General features: G+C 39.0%; 1 protein-coding gene across 1 annotated transcript in view; it reads right to left on the bottom strand.

Annotated features, from left to right (window-relative positions):
• kpna6 (karyopherin alpha 6 (importin alpha 7)) overlaps positions 1–8,010 on the bottom strand; it is a 21,717-nt gene extending 13,707 nt beyond the window's left edge. Inside the window, exons 1-8 of the mRNA XM_079877986.1 lie at positions 7,898–8,010; positions 1,703–1,836; positions 1,407–1,502; positions 1,102–1,201; positions 929–1,023; positions 710–841; positions 521–609; positions 279–378 (exon numbers count right to left, since the gene is read on the bottom strand). Coding sequence (XP_079734112.1) covers positions 279–378; positions 521–609; positions 710–841; positions 929–1,023; positions 1,102–1,201; positions 1,407–1,502; positions 1,703–1,836; positions 7,898–7,901 — 750 coding nt within the window. The 5' untranslated portion in view covers positions 7,902–8,010. The remainder of the gene's footprint in view (positions 1–278; positions 379–520; positions 610–709; positions 842–928; positions 1,024–1,101; positions 1,202–1,406; positions 1,503–1,702; positions 1,837–7,897) is intronic.
• Positions 8,011–19,443: the final 11,433 nt, after the last annotated feature.

Genomic DNA, 19,443 nt, shown 5'->3' with positions numbered 1-19,443 from the left:
CCATTGCAGTTTTGAGAAATATTTCTTTTTTTTTTTTTTAGAGTTTTTGCGAAATTGACGTGTTTCCATTGGGCGTATTTTCAATTCGCAATTTCAATTTGCGCAATTTGAAGGGTAATGGAAACGCAGCTAAAGGTATCGTCATTTTCTTTTAGTATTGCCTTGGTACTCAATTTGCTGGTATTTCTGACACCTCTATCAGCCTGTAAAGTGTCCAGTATCTTCTTAAACATAAGGAAAATAAGAGTGTTGTCAAGGGTCAGAGAAGCAGTACAGACCTTCTCAAAGTCTGGGGGTGGACTTTTGCCTCTGCAGAGGTTGGACAAGGCCCACACAGCATTCCTGGTCATTGTGAGACGAGTTGATTTGGTCAGCAGCCTGGGGAAAAGAAGTATCATCAAGAAAACAATCAATCCTCACATTCAGCACAAAAACGTTTGTTGCTTCTGCAGAGGATGTTAATTAAATTCACTGTTTTGTCAGATAAACACTAGCATTGTGATCTCATGTTAGCACTCACATTAGTAGAGGTGGAAGGATATTACAGTTTAGCACGTAATCTCTGCACACAGCGCTGTCTCCCGCAATGTTCCCCAAAGCCCAAACAGCCTGTGACACAAACATTCATCAATTTACCCACATGGGATTCATACTCACTTAGCACAAACAAAACAAGGTGACTTATCCATTGCAACTTTATAACTCGTACCTGCTCCTGTACGTCTTCAAATTCTGAGTTGAGAAGCTCGATAAAGACAGGTACGGCACCAGCCTCTATCACAAACTTTGTTTGTAGAGATGTTCCAGATGCGATGTTGGTCAGTGCCCAAGCAGCCTCAAACTGAGAGGGGACACACACACACACACACATTAAAGGACCTGATTTTAGAATTTGACAAAAATTAATTCATATTGCATTCAAACTCACCTGTAATGTGCAATTTGTACTTTTCTGAAGGAACTCAACAAATCTATTCACAACTCCCTGTGTGCTTATCACCTCGTCGATAGGTGGGTTTGGCTCTGAAAAACACCAAGATGGATTTATTAAAACTCCGGCACGCTTTTAAGCAACTCCAGACATGTGATTGTGTAAGATACCTTTGGAAAGTAGTTTTCTGAACCTCTGTGTTGTGACCAGCTGTAGTTCAGGGTCTTCTGAGAAGAGCATTTCAACCATGTCTCTTGTAATTACTCCATCCTAAAAAACACATAGGACAAACTCGGTCTAGATCAATGACCGTAATTTGTTTTCAGTCCAGGTTTGCACCTCTGAGAAGTCCAAATCAATAGTGCTTATTGAATTAAGGGGTCATAATGCACTACTAACAACAATCCCAGAGTTACCTCACCCTTTCAGTGATATAATGGGAGAAATGAAACTGTGCATTTGAGTTTGAACTCACTGGGGCTGTGGAAGAGGAGACATAGGAATCCATGAGAGGACTGTCAAACATTCCCCCTTCTTCACCTAGCAGCTCCACATTTCTCCTCTTAAACAGCTGCCAAGAGAAATAGAGAGAATCAATGGTGCAAATTGCATCAATTGATGTGAGAGTTAAAGTTAACGTGAGACAACATTCATAACCCATTTAAATTCTGTAACGTGATGCATTTCAGGAAGCAACAGCATAGTCAATGAGGGAAAAAACATGTAGGATGGGACAAGGGCTGCAACAACTAATTGGAAATAATCGATCACCTGTTGCTCTCGTTTCTGTTTCCTCAGCTGAATGCCTTCCTCCTCTCTTCTTCGACGCATCTCATCCAGGTTGAGTGCTTTGTTCTTATAGCGGTTCATCCTGAAGTTATCCTTCGCAGGACTTCCTGAAGGCTCTGCAGGGCAAGACGAGTCAGAAACAGGTTACAGACAACTCCAAAAGACACAACAGACAATTACTTGACATGAGAAATCAAATTTGCCTTGATCTTCGCACCATTAAAACATCCTGCAAGCTCCAAAAACTGCTCGTTTGGATATTTTGGGATCTGTGACGTCACACAAGCAAATGCATTTGCATATGCCTGCCCCCAGAGCAAGACATTGACAAACAGTTTTATTTATACATCATCGCACCATCGCACAACTGGCATTCATTTGCTTGACGGCTGACAATTGCCTACACTGGATGTGAGTGTTGCACCAAAATCAAATAGAATCCATTATACTCACTGAGGTGGTCTACACTAGATGCAGATGCCCGCTCACTTTACATGTGCCGAAAAAAGGCTTTGACGCGTCCCGTTTTAAAACCACTCATTCGAGTCTCTGTACAGACTTCAGGATACTAGCGCCAGGAACAATTGGATTGTTTATTTTTAATGGCATCCTGGATCGCATTAGAGGGTTATATGTTGTTCAGAGAATTTGACAGCAGATTGTTTTGTGAACGGGACACAGGGTAATGGAGAGTTGACAAAGAAACTTTTGTTGAAAGATGAAGCAGCCAACAGTATGGGATCTGACAGCAGCTACATCACAAATCTTAAGCAAATTATGTCATAATACCTTGTGTAAACGACGGTTTTAAAAGGATAATGCTTTCAAAACACTTATGTGCAATAGCAAGTGGGCGTGGATACTGTTTTCTATGCAATGACGTTAGCCAATCCTAGGAGCCGACCCCTTAAAAATGGATTATTTCAGACAAGGGGTCAGAATGAGGGTTGAAAATAATTGTTTTTCCACATTTATTTGTGCAAACCCATTTAGTTAACAATCTGCTTCAAACAAAGATAGACCATTATAACCAACTTCCCTTTCACTTCATACTATCAAAGACATTAGATTTACCAAGACAATGCACTTATATTATTATGAATGGGAGAAAGTGCAACACATAATATGATGGAATAAGTCCCGCCTTCTAAATAAAAGAGCCAATGGCTTATTGGTAAAGTCATTGCGTCACTGCAGCTGCCTTTAAACAGTCAGTGTCCTGATTGAAATGCGGGCTTAGGACTGCACATGTGCATTGGCTGGTCCAGTCAGAAACGTAAGCTTTTTTTTAACACTATTGTGTATAAGAAACAACATTAATGGGACAGTGGCATCAGATTTTTTTGCTGATTTGAAATGTTATTTAAATGTATGGCAAGCAGTTTTTGAGATTTTAGGATTCCCCCATTCAAATTGACAGTGGTCTTGGATGCCCGAAGGCGTTGCTAATATGTCCGCCGAGTGAAAAGACTTTACTTCAAAAGAGACTTTGAAACTATCCATCCAGTAATATGCAAGATTAGCAGCATTAGCGCTTTCCAAATCTCAGTGCCTTTATTTATTAAACTTTATTTAGTTTCTGACTTGAACATGTGACATCACAGCTCAGATATAGGAGCTTCCCAAGACCACATGAAGGAAGAGTGTAGCTGAAATTAGTCTCACTCTCAGCCCACAAACCTATGGCTGAACGTCTGATGCATATGGCACACTTTTCTGGAAACACTTCAGGAGTTTTGAAGTTGCGATCTGATTGGTTGAATTCTACAGGATGTCCAGGAGACGCGTGTCGTGTTCTTTAACAGTCCGCCCGGAAATAAATGCCGTGATGCCAAAACCCCTCATGGAAGAAGAAAGAGTTGTGTTTACAACCGTGATAATGAACGCTTTCCAGGATCAACTAAACGCTTTGTTTTTCTAAAGCATGTTAAGTTCGCAGCTCCATTGTAGCAGGAAACTTGCACAACGTTCTTGAATGAATAATTTATTAGATGCACGCCGGTCTGTTATTGTAGGGACATCGACATTATATTTTCACATCCCCTAAACATGACGCGGAAACAAAACGAACTGTGATTGGTTGCGTTACATGTCAGTCAAACGTCATCTTGGCCCAAAAAAAACTGCGATAAAGTCCAAACCTTCTGCCGTCAGTCTGAAGGACAGGCTATGCGAGACTAAGCTGAAATTTCTAAACCTTTTAATTAGAAGTGGTTGTCCATATCATTTTGGTCATGCAGTATATTTTTTATTGCATGAGCTTGCATTGGAGTCAGTAATATTTTTTTAAAGCAATTAATACTTTTATTCAGAAATCTTTGCAAAAGATTTCCAAATCAAATAAATGCTCTTTTCACAAAAAAATATTAACATTGATAAAAATAATAGGCTAAATATTTCTTGAGCACCAAACCAGCATATTATAATAAATTAATTACATTTATAAATATATTAAAGTAGAAAAACGTTATTTTAAACTGTAGTAATATTTCACAATACTTCACTGTTTTTACGATCAAATAATTGCAGCCTTTTAGATTAAAAAAAATAAAAAAATAATAAAATTACAGACCTCAAACTTTTGAATGACTTATTGTACCAGTCAAATGAGAATAAAGAGCTTGATTTGAACTCTTCATCCCAATTTGCAGATGGCTAAGTACTTATCCGTCAATAAGCTGCTAGTGAGGAAAGTATGAGCGCAAGACCTGCACAAACTGTCTGCTGTGGACAAAGATGATATGCATGCAATTGGGCATTTTGACGGGAAAAACAAAACAGCTATGACAATTTCAATTAGTGTGCCATCTGCAAGAGCGCACATGTCGTCAATAACGAGACTAAAATGGATGAGGAAGTGCTTAGCTTATTAAATCCTTCCTTTCAAAATATAACAATGACTGCTGGAGAAATTGTTCAGCAGTCTCAGCAGCTACAGTATCTCCAGCTTCATTACTCACTTTGGTCTGTTTGTGCTGAGCACAACAGACTTGAACAGAGCCACCCGGAGTCAGTGAGCAAAACCACTTTTATTGAGGGTGTCTAAACACTGTTTGCATGAGCAAGCAGCTAAAGCAGCCTGTCTCAGCATTTGTGTGGCACTGAGAGCAGAGGAGGCTACGAATGATGACTGGCTAATGCTCCCGAATGCACATCAGGGCGCTAACAAACAAAGTGCCTGAGGGTACAGTTGCTGATCTTGGATTCGCTCCCATCCTTTCAGTAAGATCTTATTGTACAGTGTCTCAAAGGAGGAAAATATCCAAAAATCAGCATTGGCACCATATGAAGACCTCCGTAACCTTCAGTCAGAAAATCTGCAGTTCTGGAACAGAGAACTACCACAAGTATCAGCTTGACTGCTGTTGTTAGAAATGAGTCTCCCTGATGGTTAAGGCCTTCTTCACAACATATGGAAGGATGCATTTCAATCGAGCTCCTCAGGAGCAATATAGGCCATGGCTTAGAGAGAATAGTTCACCCAAAAATGACATTCGTCATCATTCTCTGTTGTTCCAAACCCATATGAGAATAAGAACTTTTGAATAATCTGACTGTTAAAAAGATTAGGGGTGGTAAGATTTTTAAAAGTTTTTAAAAGAAGTCTCTTATTCGTATCAAGGTTGAATAAAAAAATAAATAAAAAAAGCATATTCTGAAATATTAATATACCATTTTATTTTATTTTATTCATATAAATCTTTATATTTCTATTTTAATAATTTTTTTTATGTATTTAAAAATATATTTCTGTGATGGCAAAGCTGAATTTTCAGCAATATTACTTCAGTCTTCAACATCGCATCTTTCACAAATCATTCTAATACTGATTTGGTGTTCAAGAAACATTTCTTATAATTATCAATGTTGAAAACAGTTGTGCTCAATGTGCTGCTTTATCTTTGTGGAAACCCAAATTTGATTCTTTGAATAGAAAAGTCATTCTTTGAAATAGTAAAGACATTTGTTCACTTTTGATCAATTAATTTGATGTGGGCTTACAGAATAAAAGTAGCCTCTTCATTTCATTCATTCATTTAAAAAAAAAAAAAATCATACTAATCCCACATTTTTGAACAGTAGTGTAACTGGTTGCTTTCCCCTCATCTAACTAAAATAAATGGGCTGTAAGTACTTCAGCTTTCAAGAGAACACAAAATCATAACCAGATCATTGAGTCATGAGCAAAACTTAAGAACCTGATCAGTCAGATTAGCAAATGAATCATTCAGGACAGATCACTGAAAAGAACAAAGGAATGTTTTGTTCATAAATCAGACTAATAAATCACTAATTCTCTCATTAACAAAAGGAGAGCAGTGGCAAATGTCAAAATTTGAACTGTCTGACAGTTTGTCTGTTCCTCAAAAAAGGCTAACATGCAGCTTCAAAACACTTGGAATATAGCGTCCGAAACACATGGACCACTTTTAATTTTTTGACAGCCCCAGGCCCTATTCACTTTCATTATATTGGGTAAAGTGGCCAGGATATTCTTCTGTCCCATGGAGGAAAGAGATCATATGGGTCTGGAACAACATGAGGATGAGTAGGGTGTTTTTTTTTGATTAACTATTCCTTTAAGAAGAGAAAGAGCTTCATAACGACTAACAAATTTAGACGGGATGACAAGCAGGCTGTGGCTCAACCCGACTAAAGCGCTCCATTACATAGTTGCCCATCACATGGGCCTCACAAATAGCAGTGTGGGCTGGGCCCCTGTCGCAGAACTATTTTAAAGGAGTGTGTTTGCTACGGCTTAAAACGCAGCACTAGGGACAGACAGCAAACGGGCTCAGGACATAGACTATCCAAAGGTTAAAAGGATAGTTCACCCAAAAATAAAAATTCATTCAAAACCCGTAAGACTTTCGTTCATCTTCAGAACACAAAAGAAAATCTTTTTGATGAAACCTGAGAGTTTTCTAAACTCTCCATGAGCAGCTATGCAAATTAAACTTTGACGTTTCAAAAAGTTCATAAAGAGATCGTAAAACGAATCAATATGAATTGAGTCAAATTTTCTGAAGAGACAATCGCTTTACATGATGAACAGACTGAATTTAGGCTTTTATTCACATGTGGATGCCATAAAAAAATTATAAATAAGACTTCAAGGTTACATGGGTCAAAAATCTGAACCACTGGCCAAACTTGTTGAGCCGATTTGTTTTAATGATAGTTTAATAGGATGTTTTCAGTATCAAATTTGCACAATGGAAAGCAATGAGAAACCCAATTTGAAGAAATATCTGCAAAAGTGCAGCCTAAACCTGCTGGTTTCAGCATATCAAATTGCAAACTGAAATGCCACAGTGTGTGTGAAAACCTCTAAACTTCCATGAAAAAGCTGCCAAATATCACATTAATTTCCAATGTGATGATTCTTTGAAATAGTAGCCTATAAGACCCGACAAAGCAAGTCAGCAGCAGTCAGGTAGTCTCTGACATCCTATCTGAATCATTCCAGTCCCAACCTCTTCCTCCCTTCAAACAACCCATTCAACAGTATTCTCTAAAGCTGGGGTCCAAATAATATTTAACAGACATGCATCATGAGTGATGTTTTATCGTCCTGACAACCTAGCCAAGGGGTTACAACAAGAAACAGCCGCTTTACTTCCATTCGGTGAAGTAAACTATGAATAAACACCTGATAAACAGATTTAAGGGTTGGTCACATGTTACAGTCGACTGGTGAACTCGCTGACATTGTAGATCAGTTGTTTAGTCTGTTTAACCCCGTCAGCTGTCTACCTACCTAGAGAGCATTTATAGACATCATTTTTATGTGAACCATGACAGTTCACTGGGTTATTCTTTAACGTATAATGTTGGAGATGATTCGACAAACATGAGACGATTTCACAACATCTGACTAAGCATGACCAAGCGTTTACAACCGGCAAAGATTCAAAATTGCCTCCCACTTCAGTCAACCCTGAATAAATCTCACAAGTGCCAATTTGAAAAGCGTTTAAGCTTCAAATATTTGCTTTCAGATTCACTGATAAACCTATAGGTCGAGTACAGCAATGTGCTAAGCTAACTGGCCGTTTACACTCATGCTTTAACTGACATGGTGTAGCTTCTCTCGGATTTTCAGCTACAGATTTGCTCCCTAAAAACCGCAAACAGAACTAACTCGTTAAAAAACAGTATAGTTTGAATACTTACCCATCGTACTTTCTCTACTGATATACGCCTTGATGATTGGTAATATCAACGCTGTAATCTTAACACTCTCCTTGTCTTCCAGAAATTGCTTCTCACAAACAATATGTCGGTGATCTACGGAGAGCCGAAGGAGACAAACGTAATGACAGCGTTTTCAATTTGTGTCCTACGAAACGCCGAGCAAAAATGCGAGAATAGTCTGTCAAAAAAATATACTTCGACATATATTAAATAAATATTGTATTTATTTAATATATAATGTTTTTATTATAGAATTTATTTCTTATTGATTTACAACACAATTACAGGTTATGAAGATATCATCTATGATAAATTGTCTAATATCTATAGTCAAGAACTAGTTTGCTATTGGCTATGAGCTTGCCAATACACACTGTCAAAAAATATGGTGAAGCAAATATTGTTTTATTTATTTGTGCATATTCACACAAACAATGCCAAGACATACAGTATGTTCAGTTCTACTAAAGAAAATGTTAACATAACACGGGTGCATAAGGAAGCCTATGATCATAATAAGAATAATAAAAAATAACATAGGCTACTTCTCAGTATGATATTCAATAATATTATTTAGCATTTTTACATTTATACAACAATTTTTTTCAGGACTGTTTTGTGAACAAAATCATCTCATTTTATGTAAATAGAACTTCCCCATTTAATAATAATTAGGCCTGTGAATAATTAGCATGGCCATTGAAATCACTTCCAACCAACTACAAAACTGCATTATAACAAAATGTCATTTATATTAAAAACTATATTGAAGCATTTACTTGAAACATATTTTATTTGATTAATAATGAAGAATTCATTCAAATTTCACCCCATTTTCCAAACAAGGAAGTATCTAATAAAATGATATTATTTCTCATATTGTGTCGATAAATTAATTTTATAAATGTAAACAAACAAAATTAGTGGATAATGCAGTATTTCTTGATATAGACTATATTAGTCTTTCTTTATTTCTCATTCCTTTTTTCTTTCTTACCTGATTCAGACCAAAGACCCAAACATTGATCTTGTCTTGAATGTGAACTCACAGTGGATTGTCTTTGCGGCCTTGTGACTCCATTAATGCACTCAGCTCGGCACAAATTGAATGTGACGCAATAACAGAGTGTGTCGCACCTGCACTCAATTCTCTGCGAGCAGGTAGCGATAAATTATAGTCCAACTCCTGTGGTTAGGCCCCTGATGACATTGCGTTCAATGAACACTTGGGGGCAACATTGGATTAACTCAGTGAGGGCCCCAAAGGGGACTCACCATGCAGAGAGATTTGTATAATGTTCCCGAGACACTGTGGATTTACATTTGTGTGATGTGAAATAATGAAAGATATAAGGTCTTCACATCTGCAACCGCATACTGCTGATGTCAGTTTTCCTGCAGTGGCTTACAGTTTTCCACCAATTCCTAATTTAAGGACCATCAAACCTGATCTTGTGTAGCTAGGCAGTTTAAACGAATGGGGAAATAAAACAGGGCCATTCATCAGTGCCAGGTTTCAAAAGGTGAGTCGTGACCCCAAGTAGAAAGAAATTCCTATATCTGGCATAAGCAATATGTTTCAGTAAAGCTGCAATAATGGCCATATTGTTTACACATGAAAAAAAAAGAGTATTACTGTATTTCTTGGACCCCACATTTTCCAGAAAGGCATTTACATGTTGATTTTTTTAAATCTTGTATTCTGAGCAAATTTGCATTTCTTCCCTAATAGTGTATATTCTCACAGCCATAAAGGCAGACAAAGTAAGGAAGGAAGGCTTTAAGAATATTTATAGAAATATGAATTGTTCTCCTGCATATTTATTTAAGCCTTTCAGTTCTCTTGTACATCTAATCCATAACCAGTGCTGTATGCACGTATTTACACTTGATAGTACTACTGTGGCTTTGAGCATTATAGAGCCAACTAATAATTAAGATTAAATAAAGATTAAGTTCCCTTTAGACTTCATTTAATTATACCATGCCGGCTGTTCTCATTTTCTATTGTAAATGCATGTTTGCTGATGAAAAGTAACCTTGTATACCACGCAGTTTGCTTGTTAATTTTGGCTAATCAAGCCTTCAATGTATCATTTGCAAAATAACAAGATAACCATCGAAAGCACTTCGGAAGGAACGTCAGTGAATGCGGTTTCTAATTTGCTGATTCAATTATACAGCATATGCTAATGACCAGCCTCTAAGGTACTCTAGAATGAGAGTTGACTGCTTGTCACACAGACGTCTATCTTTGGATCCCATGCAAGCAGGGCTTTGTGTCTCCCTAATAAAGAGAGATCCAGATAGCAGAAGAGGGGAGGTGCAGCTACTGAACAGAGGTGTGTGGGCACAGAGAAAGTGATATGTCTTTATTAATAAACCATAAAATTAAATTCACATCGTTCCTCACTCCCCCACCTTCCTCTTTATCTGTCTCCCTTCATGTGGAGCCAGCAAGGTGGCACGAGAGATAGCACACTGTAAGCGCATAGTTGAGAAATTTGACAGAGCGAGAGATGGTCCAGCTGTGCTAGATATCACAAAAGCATGGTGCTAGTATTGCTGGTTATGGATGTCACAACCACCAGTCACCCAGATAACGTGAGCCGTCATTTTGAGTGGCAGACTTTGATACTATAATCAGGTGTTTTAAAATAGATGAACTCCATGACATCGATTTAAAGGGATAGTTCACCCAAAAATGAAAGTTCGGCAAACCTGTATGTTGTTATTTTGTTTCCATGAAACATCTAGCACGCTTTTCCATATAAGGACAGTTCATATAGTGACCATGTCTGTCAAGCACTCCCAAGCAAATAAGTACACTTTAGCATATACTTTTTTAGAATACTTGTGGAAATAATATAATTTAAAAGAATATTCTTATGCAAACCTAATGTAAAGTTTTTAGATTTACTTAAGTACAGTAAATCTTCTATAATTTCATAATCACTATGTTGTCTTTGAAATAAAATCTACTGCTGAATGTACTGAGAAGCATTTAAACTAAATACCTTAGTGTCATTTCTATTGAAACTTGCACATCATGCATTTGAATAGTAATTACACATATATATATATATATATATATATATATATATATATATATATATATATATATATATATATATATATATATATATATGTGTGTGTGTGTGTGTGTGTGTGTGTGTGTGTGTGTGTGTGTGTGTGTGTGTGTGTGTGTATTTATCAAGTAATGTAGCACATATGGTGTTTTTTGTGCTATTTTTACAATAATTTATGGTGTTGGTGTAGTGCTATAAGAAGCTGTGAAAAAAAAAAGATATAATAAAAAAAAACACCAGCTATATATTTTTTTTCTTTTACCAATAAAAAAGCATTGATTTTTTTTCTTTGACATATTTTATTGCCATGATTAAAATGCACAAGGAAAGAAAACTTTTTCCTCGGGCTACAGTGTCTAACCTCACTACCTCATGCAGCCAAGATGTGACAAAGTGAGAGTTTACATTGGAAAACACTTAGCTATGTTAACTGTCTCGGATCAATGCGCCCCAATTATTGTACACAAATGAAAATTGATAAAGATACTTAAGGAAGTGCCACCGCTTTGCAGAGTATACAACATCATTATACAAGGACCAAATAAATTCAATAAATCACAATTTATTAAATTGCAGTTTATATTTCCCCAAAGCTGTGCATACTTATTAAATTGTAAGAATCTCAGCCAATATGACATTTCCTATTGATAAAATGAAGCATAAACACTGAAATGCATAAACTTGGAGGGCACTGGCTGACAGAATGAAGTGAGTGCATATCAGAGGATTGGCTTTAGGCAATAAACATGCTAATTTGTCAAGAGTTTGTGAGAGCATCTATTTAGAGGACTACTCAAGCCAAACACATAGAAAGGGAGATGTGTGTAAAGAGAAGAGTGCTAGCTGCAGCCCCTGAAGGTGATCTCATTATTACACTGAGTTGCACTAGTCAGGAGGCTGTGCACATAAATCCTCATAGTTATCCTGGATCAGTGGACATGAGAGACCAGGAGGCCTGGGGCCAACATCTCCTTCTCCCTCACTAAATCAGTCTTGCCCTGGACCAAACCCTGGTCCTGCCTGATCACTAGACCCTTAGAGACAGGCCAGTCCTCATAAATCCATGCTGAGAGTCCTTTGTCACAAGTTGCAGGGCTTTTTAAACATTATGAATCTTCAAACATGAGACTCTGTGAGCCTGAGGATCAATGGGACTATAAATACTAAAACTGTCAAAGTAAAAGGTCTTCTGATACCATAAACAAATCTCCTGGGAGCCCTAGTGTGGATGTTATTTACAGTTAAAGGGATCATTCGGACACAAAAGGGAAAATTGTGTCATCATTCAATCTCATCATGTCATTCTAACTGGCATGACTTTCTTTCTTCCGAAAAGAAATAGAAACATTTTGAAGAATATACTGGTTGCTCTATTACATGCAATTGCACTGCAAAAACGTCTTGTTTTCCTACAAATAAACATTATTAATTCAAGATACATTTTCTTAAGAAGCATATGATATTAAAAATATGATATTAAAGGGGTCATGTCATGAGAAATCAAATTTGCATTGATCTTTTGACATTTAAGAGATCTTTGTACTATTAAAACATCCTGCAAGTTTCAGAGCTTCATTCTCTTTATTACAAACAAAGCATTTATTTAATCAAGCTCCAAATACAGCTTATTTGAATATTGGGGGACTTGCGACATCACAGAGGCAAATACGTGATCGCCCATGGTGTTCAATCGCTTAAAGGCTGACACTTGCCTACAATGGATTCGAGCATCGGATCAAAAGCAAATTGAACCCATTATAATAACTGACACTGCCTACACTGGATACAGTATACAGATGCCCGTTCACTTTACTCCACTCGCTTGAGTCTGGATGCTTGGGGTAATGACTATGGGCTCGACACATGTGTGCTTCCTGCTTCTGCAGACACTGTTGGCTTTCTGCGGTCGTAGGTTGTCTTGGCACCTGCAGAGCCAGGCGAAAAGTGCCTGAGGCACAGTCTCGCAGATTGTGGTCCAAGTGAAGAGTGGGCGACACCCTGCTGGATTATTTGGCAGCGTGGAAAACTCTGTCAGAAGTCTCTCGCTGGGTACACCATCCAGTTTTGATGAGGGCCACCTCGTTTAGGTGAGGTTCTTCCCACGACAGTGTTCTTTGGGGAGGTCCTGGTGTTAAGACTATAAATTATTTCACTTCTGAAGAAAGGGGCTAAATAAAAAGTACCCCCCTCCCAGGTGGGGTCTGGGTGTTACAGGGGTTATTTTCCGGTGCCTAAAATGGATAGAGGTTTACGTCTGATTCTGAACTTATGTCGTCTGAATCTCATGTTAAGATGTGTAGGTTCAAGATGCTGATGTTGAAGTCCATCTTGTTGCAAGTCCAAGCAAGAGACTGGTTTGTGACTGTCGATCTTCCAGGGGCAAGGCTTACCAATTTCGGGTTATTCTGTTCAGACGAGCGCTGGCTCCATACAAAGTGTATGAACATGGCTCTGGCCCTGTTGCAGCTCCAGGGCGTGCATATCTTATACTACCTGGACGATTGAAAAATTGTGGCTCAATCATGGGAGTTAGTGATAAGTCATTGGGACATGGTACTCGATCACTTGAGGAGTTCAGGGCTGAGCATGTTGCTGCCGAGACAGCAGATAACTATTCTGGGAGTGGACCCGAATTCTTGCGCGATGCGGGCACACCTGCCTCCCACACGTGTTCAGTCGTTTCAGGCTTGCCTGAGTCAGTTCAGACCAGGGTGACTGGTCCACATAGGTTTGTGCTGCAGACTGCTAGGCCTTATGGCAGCAGCTTCCCCAGTGGTTCAGTTGGGCCTGATTCACACAAGACCATTCAAGTGGTGGATCAATAGCCAAGGGGTGTCTCCACCCTGGCATCCTTTTGTACCTTGCTTCCTTGGACAAGGTCCCAGTTCCTTTCCAGAGGGGTCCAGTTAGGCAGGGTCTGTCGCCACAAGACGATCATGACACATGCCTCCCTGATGGGCTGGGGTGCGGTCTACCAAGGTCGTCTGGCTTTCGGAGTCTGGGAAGGGGTTTAAAACGTTGTTTACCTTATTTAAAGGGTTACCATGTGCTGGTTAGGGTGGACAACATGAGCCACTAGGGAGGATTGTGCTCGCACCCCTATGCAGGTTGACCAGGCGTATTCTTCTTTGGGCCTAGACCAAGTTTCCATCTGTCAGGGCGATTCACGTCCTGGAATATCTGAACCTAGGGGTGAATCTACTCTCGAGCCAGGGGCTGAGGCCTGGAGAATGAGCTCTGGTTTCTGCTTTCATAACTGACACCATTTTAAGCTCTAAAGTCCCCTCTTTGAGGAGGCTGTATGCTTTTAAGTGGCAACTATTTGTCTCTTGGTTTAAGAAGCATGGGTTGGATCCAGTTCACTGCCGTGTGGTTTTAGTGCTGGAGTTTCTGCAGAGCTGTTTTTCAGAGGGAGCAGCCCCAGCCACTCTTAAAGTCTATGTGACAACAATTGCCGCTGAGCATCCTTTGGTTTCCCACTTCATGCAAGGGACAAGATGCCTTAGGCCCGTCCGCCAGTTTAGTTTGAAACTTGAGTATTTTTAGGTTTTTCAATGTGTATTGAAGCATTCCTCGCATTCCAATCATTCCTAAGTGGGTCAAATTTGCCCGCGAGGGAAGGATTTGTTACTTTTTTTAAATTTCAACCACAAAACTCCTAGAGTCCTAGAGTCTTGGACCTCTCTGATGAACACTCTTTTTTTTTTTTTTTTTTTACATTTTTAAAAAATGAGTTTCAGGTCAAAAGGATGAGGGTTAAATTTAAGTTTTGGGATCATGGTTTAAGTCATTAAAGATGATTCAGTTTATAAAACTAATCTTTAAACAGAATGGTTTGAATAAGAATCAAACTGATCCAACTGATCTGTTTCACTGAATAACGACTAAAATTTTAGTCTGTTTCTCACTCGAACCTATATGATTTCAGAAGATTTGTAATAGTGAAAAAGTCTTAAGGACCATATTTAAAATAGTTTTATGATGCCATTGTGTCTTTTTGAAGCCTGAAAGCTTTAGTACCCATTTATTGAACTTGGTTGTTTCTAGGATGTTCTTCAAAAATCTTCAGTGGAAAAAAAGAAGTCAGACAGGTTTGAAACTAAATGAAAGTGAGTCATTCAAGACAAATGGTTCATTTTTGGGTTAACTGTCCCATTAAATGTAATTGTTAGTTTGTGATCTCTCAGGTTCCTCTATGTTATAATACAATGCCTTTTCTTCATTTCCCTCCAGTTTCCTTCAACCGTCTGACCTTCATTGTGCCTCACTCAACCAATTTATTATGTCTTATTGACAAACTAGATCATATTGCTTTGGGGGAGAAACAGTGTAAATTGCTCTTATAATGAATCTTGCTAAACAAATATTTCAATACCTGTGAGGTTTTCTAGACTGTTCTGTTCAGTATTTGTCTTCATCTGGCTTTTAATTGTTTTTCATCTTCTCGACTCCCTGCAGATTCTCTCTCCATGTGCAATCTGTGCTGAGGTTTTTAATCATTAAAAGGTCTCTTTTTTACATGTTCCTGTCGTAACAGTTTTGAAACAGCCATAATGTTCTCGAGAGAACACTGTTTTATTATGACAAACACAACTGGTTTGTTTTGACAAAGAAAACAGACTGTTGACATTTACATCAATTCAAATGATTTGAGTTAAGTCAATGAACTAATTTACATTAATTACTGTAGAACATACAAAATAGATTAGTTTTTGATTAGCATTTTAAATGTCCCAGTGTATCAGAATATTTATTATATGCAAAACTGATCTGTGTGGATGTTATTACATCTGGAAAATATAACACCAAAATACTTCACCCAAGTTTATATTCAGTTTGCGCACAAGTCTGCACTTACGAGAAAAGAAAACTGCTAAAAAGTAAAGATAATCACTTCTTGGAAATATTATAAAAGTTAAAGAGAAGAAATAAACCCCAGATTACTTGAAAAGCTCTCAGTCAGGTATATTCACTGTAATTACTGTGGAGTTTGAATATCTTTTCAGCTTACTGCTTTCTATTGCTGCTGACTCTGCATTGTGAATGAGTGGGTGTGTGTTTATGTGTGTGTTTCTTCAGTGTGTGTGCATACCCAGGTAGTAGAGGACTAAAACACAGTCCTCTTGTCCTCTTAAACACAGCGCAGTGATGGATTATGGGATGTGTGAATGATGAGTATGTTGTGCTGGGCTGTTTGTCTCTCTCCGCTGTGGGGTGACTGAATGCAGCTTCCCTACCAGCACCCGGCCCTGCATGAGTCCCAGACACTGTCTCAGCCCAGTGTCTGCCAGACACTTCCAAAAACAGTCGCACCTCAGGTTAGGCCCAGCAAGACACACGGAGAAAGCAAGAATATCACACTGAGCTGAAAAATAACACCCTTCAGTATTTCCTATCTGTGACTATATACTTAACACATAAACAAAAGGAAAGGGATGAAATGTGCATTTAGATATCACACACACTAATAGCTGTGAATCAACACAGAGAGCATATTATTTTATGAATTAATCTAAAATACAAGAATTTAAAACAAAGTAAATAAAATGAAAACAAAGTTATGACCTAAAATAAAGAAGATTTTTCTCAAAAGATTCTGCCGCTAAAATTAAAATTCACATTCAAATCATTCAAATACACATAACAGTTTGTAAAGACAAAAATATATGTTAAATCATTTGTCATATGCTCTCATTTGTCTAGTCTTAGGGGCCGTTTACTCAACACTATTTTCAATTAAAATCCGTAAACTTTTTATGCATTTTGGCCGTTCATTTACATGACAACAGCGTTTTTCAGGGCCTGAAAACGCAAGCTTTTGAAAACGGGTTTCAAAAAAAAAGTGCAAGTTTTTGAAAATGATACTGTTATCATCTCTGTGTAAACTACTAAAACACAAATCTGTGAAGACGGTGACGGTAATGCACATGCGTATTATGTGTTTAGTCCATGCATGTGTGTTTGCCGCGAGTGCTCTATAATACAATGTGTATGTGCGCAGGCCATTAAAATGGTCACCGTAAAACTTTAATTTGTAATATCTTGGCTTCTAAATAAGCTGGAATTTTAACTGCTAAACCCACATTTTCAGGGTCAGGGAATCAAATTGTGCTAGTAACAAAGCTACAAGACTTTACCACATTAACCCATATATGCATAAGTGGGTCAAAAATGACCCGGTGTGGTTTTTTCTTGCAATATTGTAATGAAAAGTTGTTCGCATTTAATATTCCATGTTCCTCAAGAACCATGTTTTTTTTATCATCCCATTGAAATACATCCACAATATGGGTAAAAAAACTACACATCACAAGCAGTTGGTCAGATAACTAAGAGTTCTTTTATTGAAGAGTTTAAAATTAGCTAATGTAAAACGTGGATGTTCTGGAACTATCGACGTGCACATTTAGACCACAGTATGATCAAGCAACCTTTTTAATTAGACAATTTCTATACATCATCATAATCATCATCGCTTTCATACATCACGACTTGGGAATCGTCATCGTTCTGACACTGGCTGCTGTACTGACACATGTCAGTACAGGCTAAGTCCTTAGCTCTGCAGGAGCACCTCCCAGAAGAGCAGTCAGATTTACACTTGCATTGAACCAACTCAAGGATGGCGGAGTATCCGTTTTGCAGAGGATCCAGCTGTGGATCTTGCAGAGCAATGGCTGCCTGTGCTCATACTCTTGTTTGGACATGGACTCTCAAGATGTGCTGCTTCAGAGCTCCAAGTGTTGGAGGGAGCTTGCCACTTTCTGCCCTATGTTTGCAGAAGAGATGTCATCGCAGTTGAGGGATTGCCTTGATGTTGATCCCCATGGGTGAGTAAGCTGCACATATAAAGGATTCCAGGGCTGACAGCATTCCTTCTGTCACATCTGCTTCATCCAAAATCATCTGCAGAGCTTTGACAATCTGCAGCCAGGTTGCCTTGTCTATGCGGAAGAACCTTCCTGTGTTGTCAGCCCCAGTGAATGCATGGAAGGCAAAGCCTTTGCTCTTTCTTTACCTAGAGCTCGCCACAGTGGTTCAATCTGCACAACGCCAGAGGCCATAGAAATGGATGTGTTCTTCAACATGAGATGATGATAATAATAATAATAATAATATTAATAATAACTAGATGTACCGCATCGCGGTACAAAATATGACCGCCGCTCAGGCCTGCACTGGCTTTCCACAAAAATAAATGACGTGGAGTAATTTGGCTGTATTGCGTGTTTATGTATATACCTAAAAAAAGTAATAGTATGTGCATGTCTGTCTGTGTGTGTGTGTGTGTGTGTGTGTGTGTGTATGTGTGTGTGTTTGTGTATGTGTGTGTCTGTGTGTGTGTGTGTGTCTGTGCGTGTATGTATGTGTGCGTACATGTGTGCGCGTGTGTGTTTGTGTGTGTGTGTCTGTGCATGTGGATTTGTATGTGTGTGTATGGGTGTGTGTCTGTGCGTGTGGATGTCAGTGTGTGTGCATGCTTGCGTTTGTTTGTATTCCTGCATGTGTGTGTGTGACAGTATCATCCTAAACCAGCAACCCTTCGCTCAACAGCACCATCTACAGGCCGATGAGTGTACAGTCACTAAATGTGCACATAAATGAATTTATTTTATACCCCCCCATGGATGAAATTCTACAAAACTTAGCAGAGGATACCCCCAGAGGATGTCAAGTTAATCATACACATGAAATATGGTGCAGTTCTGAACATCTCCACTGAAGATAGGGGCGATTAAAGCAGAATAATATTGCATTTTCATTTTTTATGGGAGGGGCGCAAATCACAAATGAGTGATTATGGGCTAGGTTGATGTGGGCCCTTAAGAGCAACATACCATAAAAATTTCTTCATCCTCGGTGCCACGGTTCAGGTAGTTATTTAGGAAAAACTGCATTTTTTTGGGTTTGGGGGGGGCCAGCGCGGGGGGGGGGGGAGTGGCCCCCGGGGACCAAACGAAATTTTTCCGTAGAAGTCTAGTGGGGCTACATGCCCACCAAATTTCATGTTCCCCGGTGTTTCGGTGTCCCTGGTATCGTTGACGAAAAATTTACGGGGGCCCCAGCGCGGGGGGGGGAAGTGGCCCCCGGGGACCAAACGAAATTTTTCCGTAAAAGTCTAGTAGACCAACATACCATAAAAATTTCTTCATCCTCGGTGCCACGGTTCAGGTAGTTATTTAGGAAAAACTGCATTTTTTGGGGTTTGGGGGGGCCCAGCGCGGGGGGGGGGGGAGTGGCCCCCGGGGACCAAACGAAATTTTTATGTAGAAGTGTAGTGGGGCTACATGCCCACCAAATTTCATGTTCCCCGGTGCTTCGGTGTCCCTGGTATCGTTGACGAAATATTTACGGGGGCCCCAGCGCGGGGGGGGAAGTGGCCCCCGGGGACCAAACGAAATTTTTCCGTAAACGTCTAGTAGACCAACATACCAT

The sequence above is a fragment of the Squalius cephalus genome (genome assembly GCF_949319135.1).
Source record: "Squalius cephalus genome assembly, chromosome: 8".
NCBI classification, from domain to species: domain Eukaryota; kingdom Metazoa; phylum Chordata; class Actinopteri; order Cypriniformes; family Leuciscidae; genus Squalius; species Squalius cephalus.
This window is presented reverse-complemented; position numbering and strand designations above follow the sequence as displayed.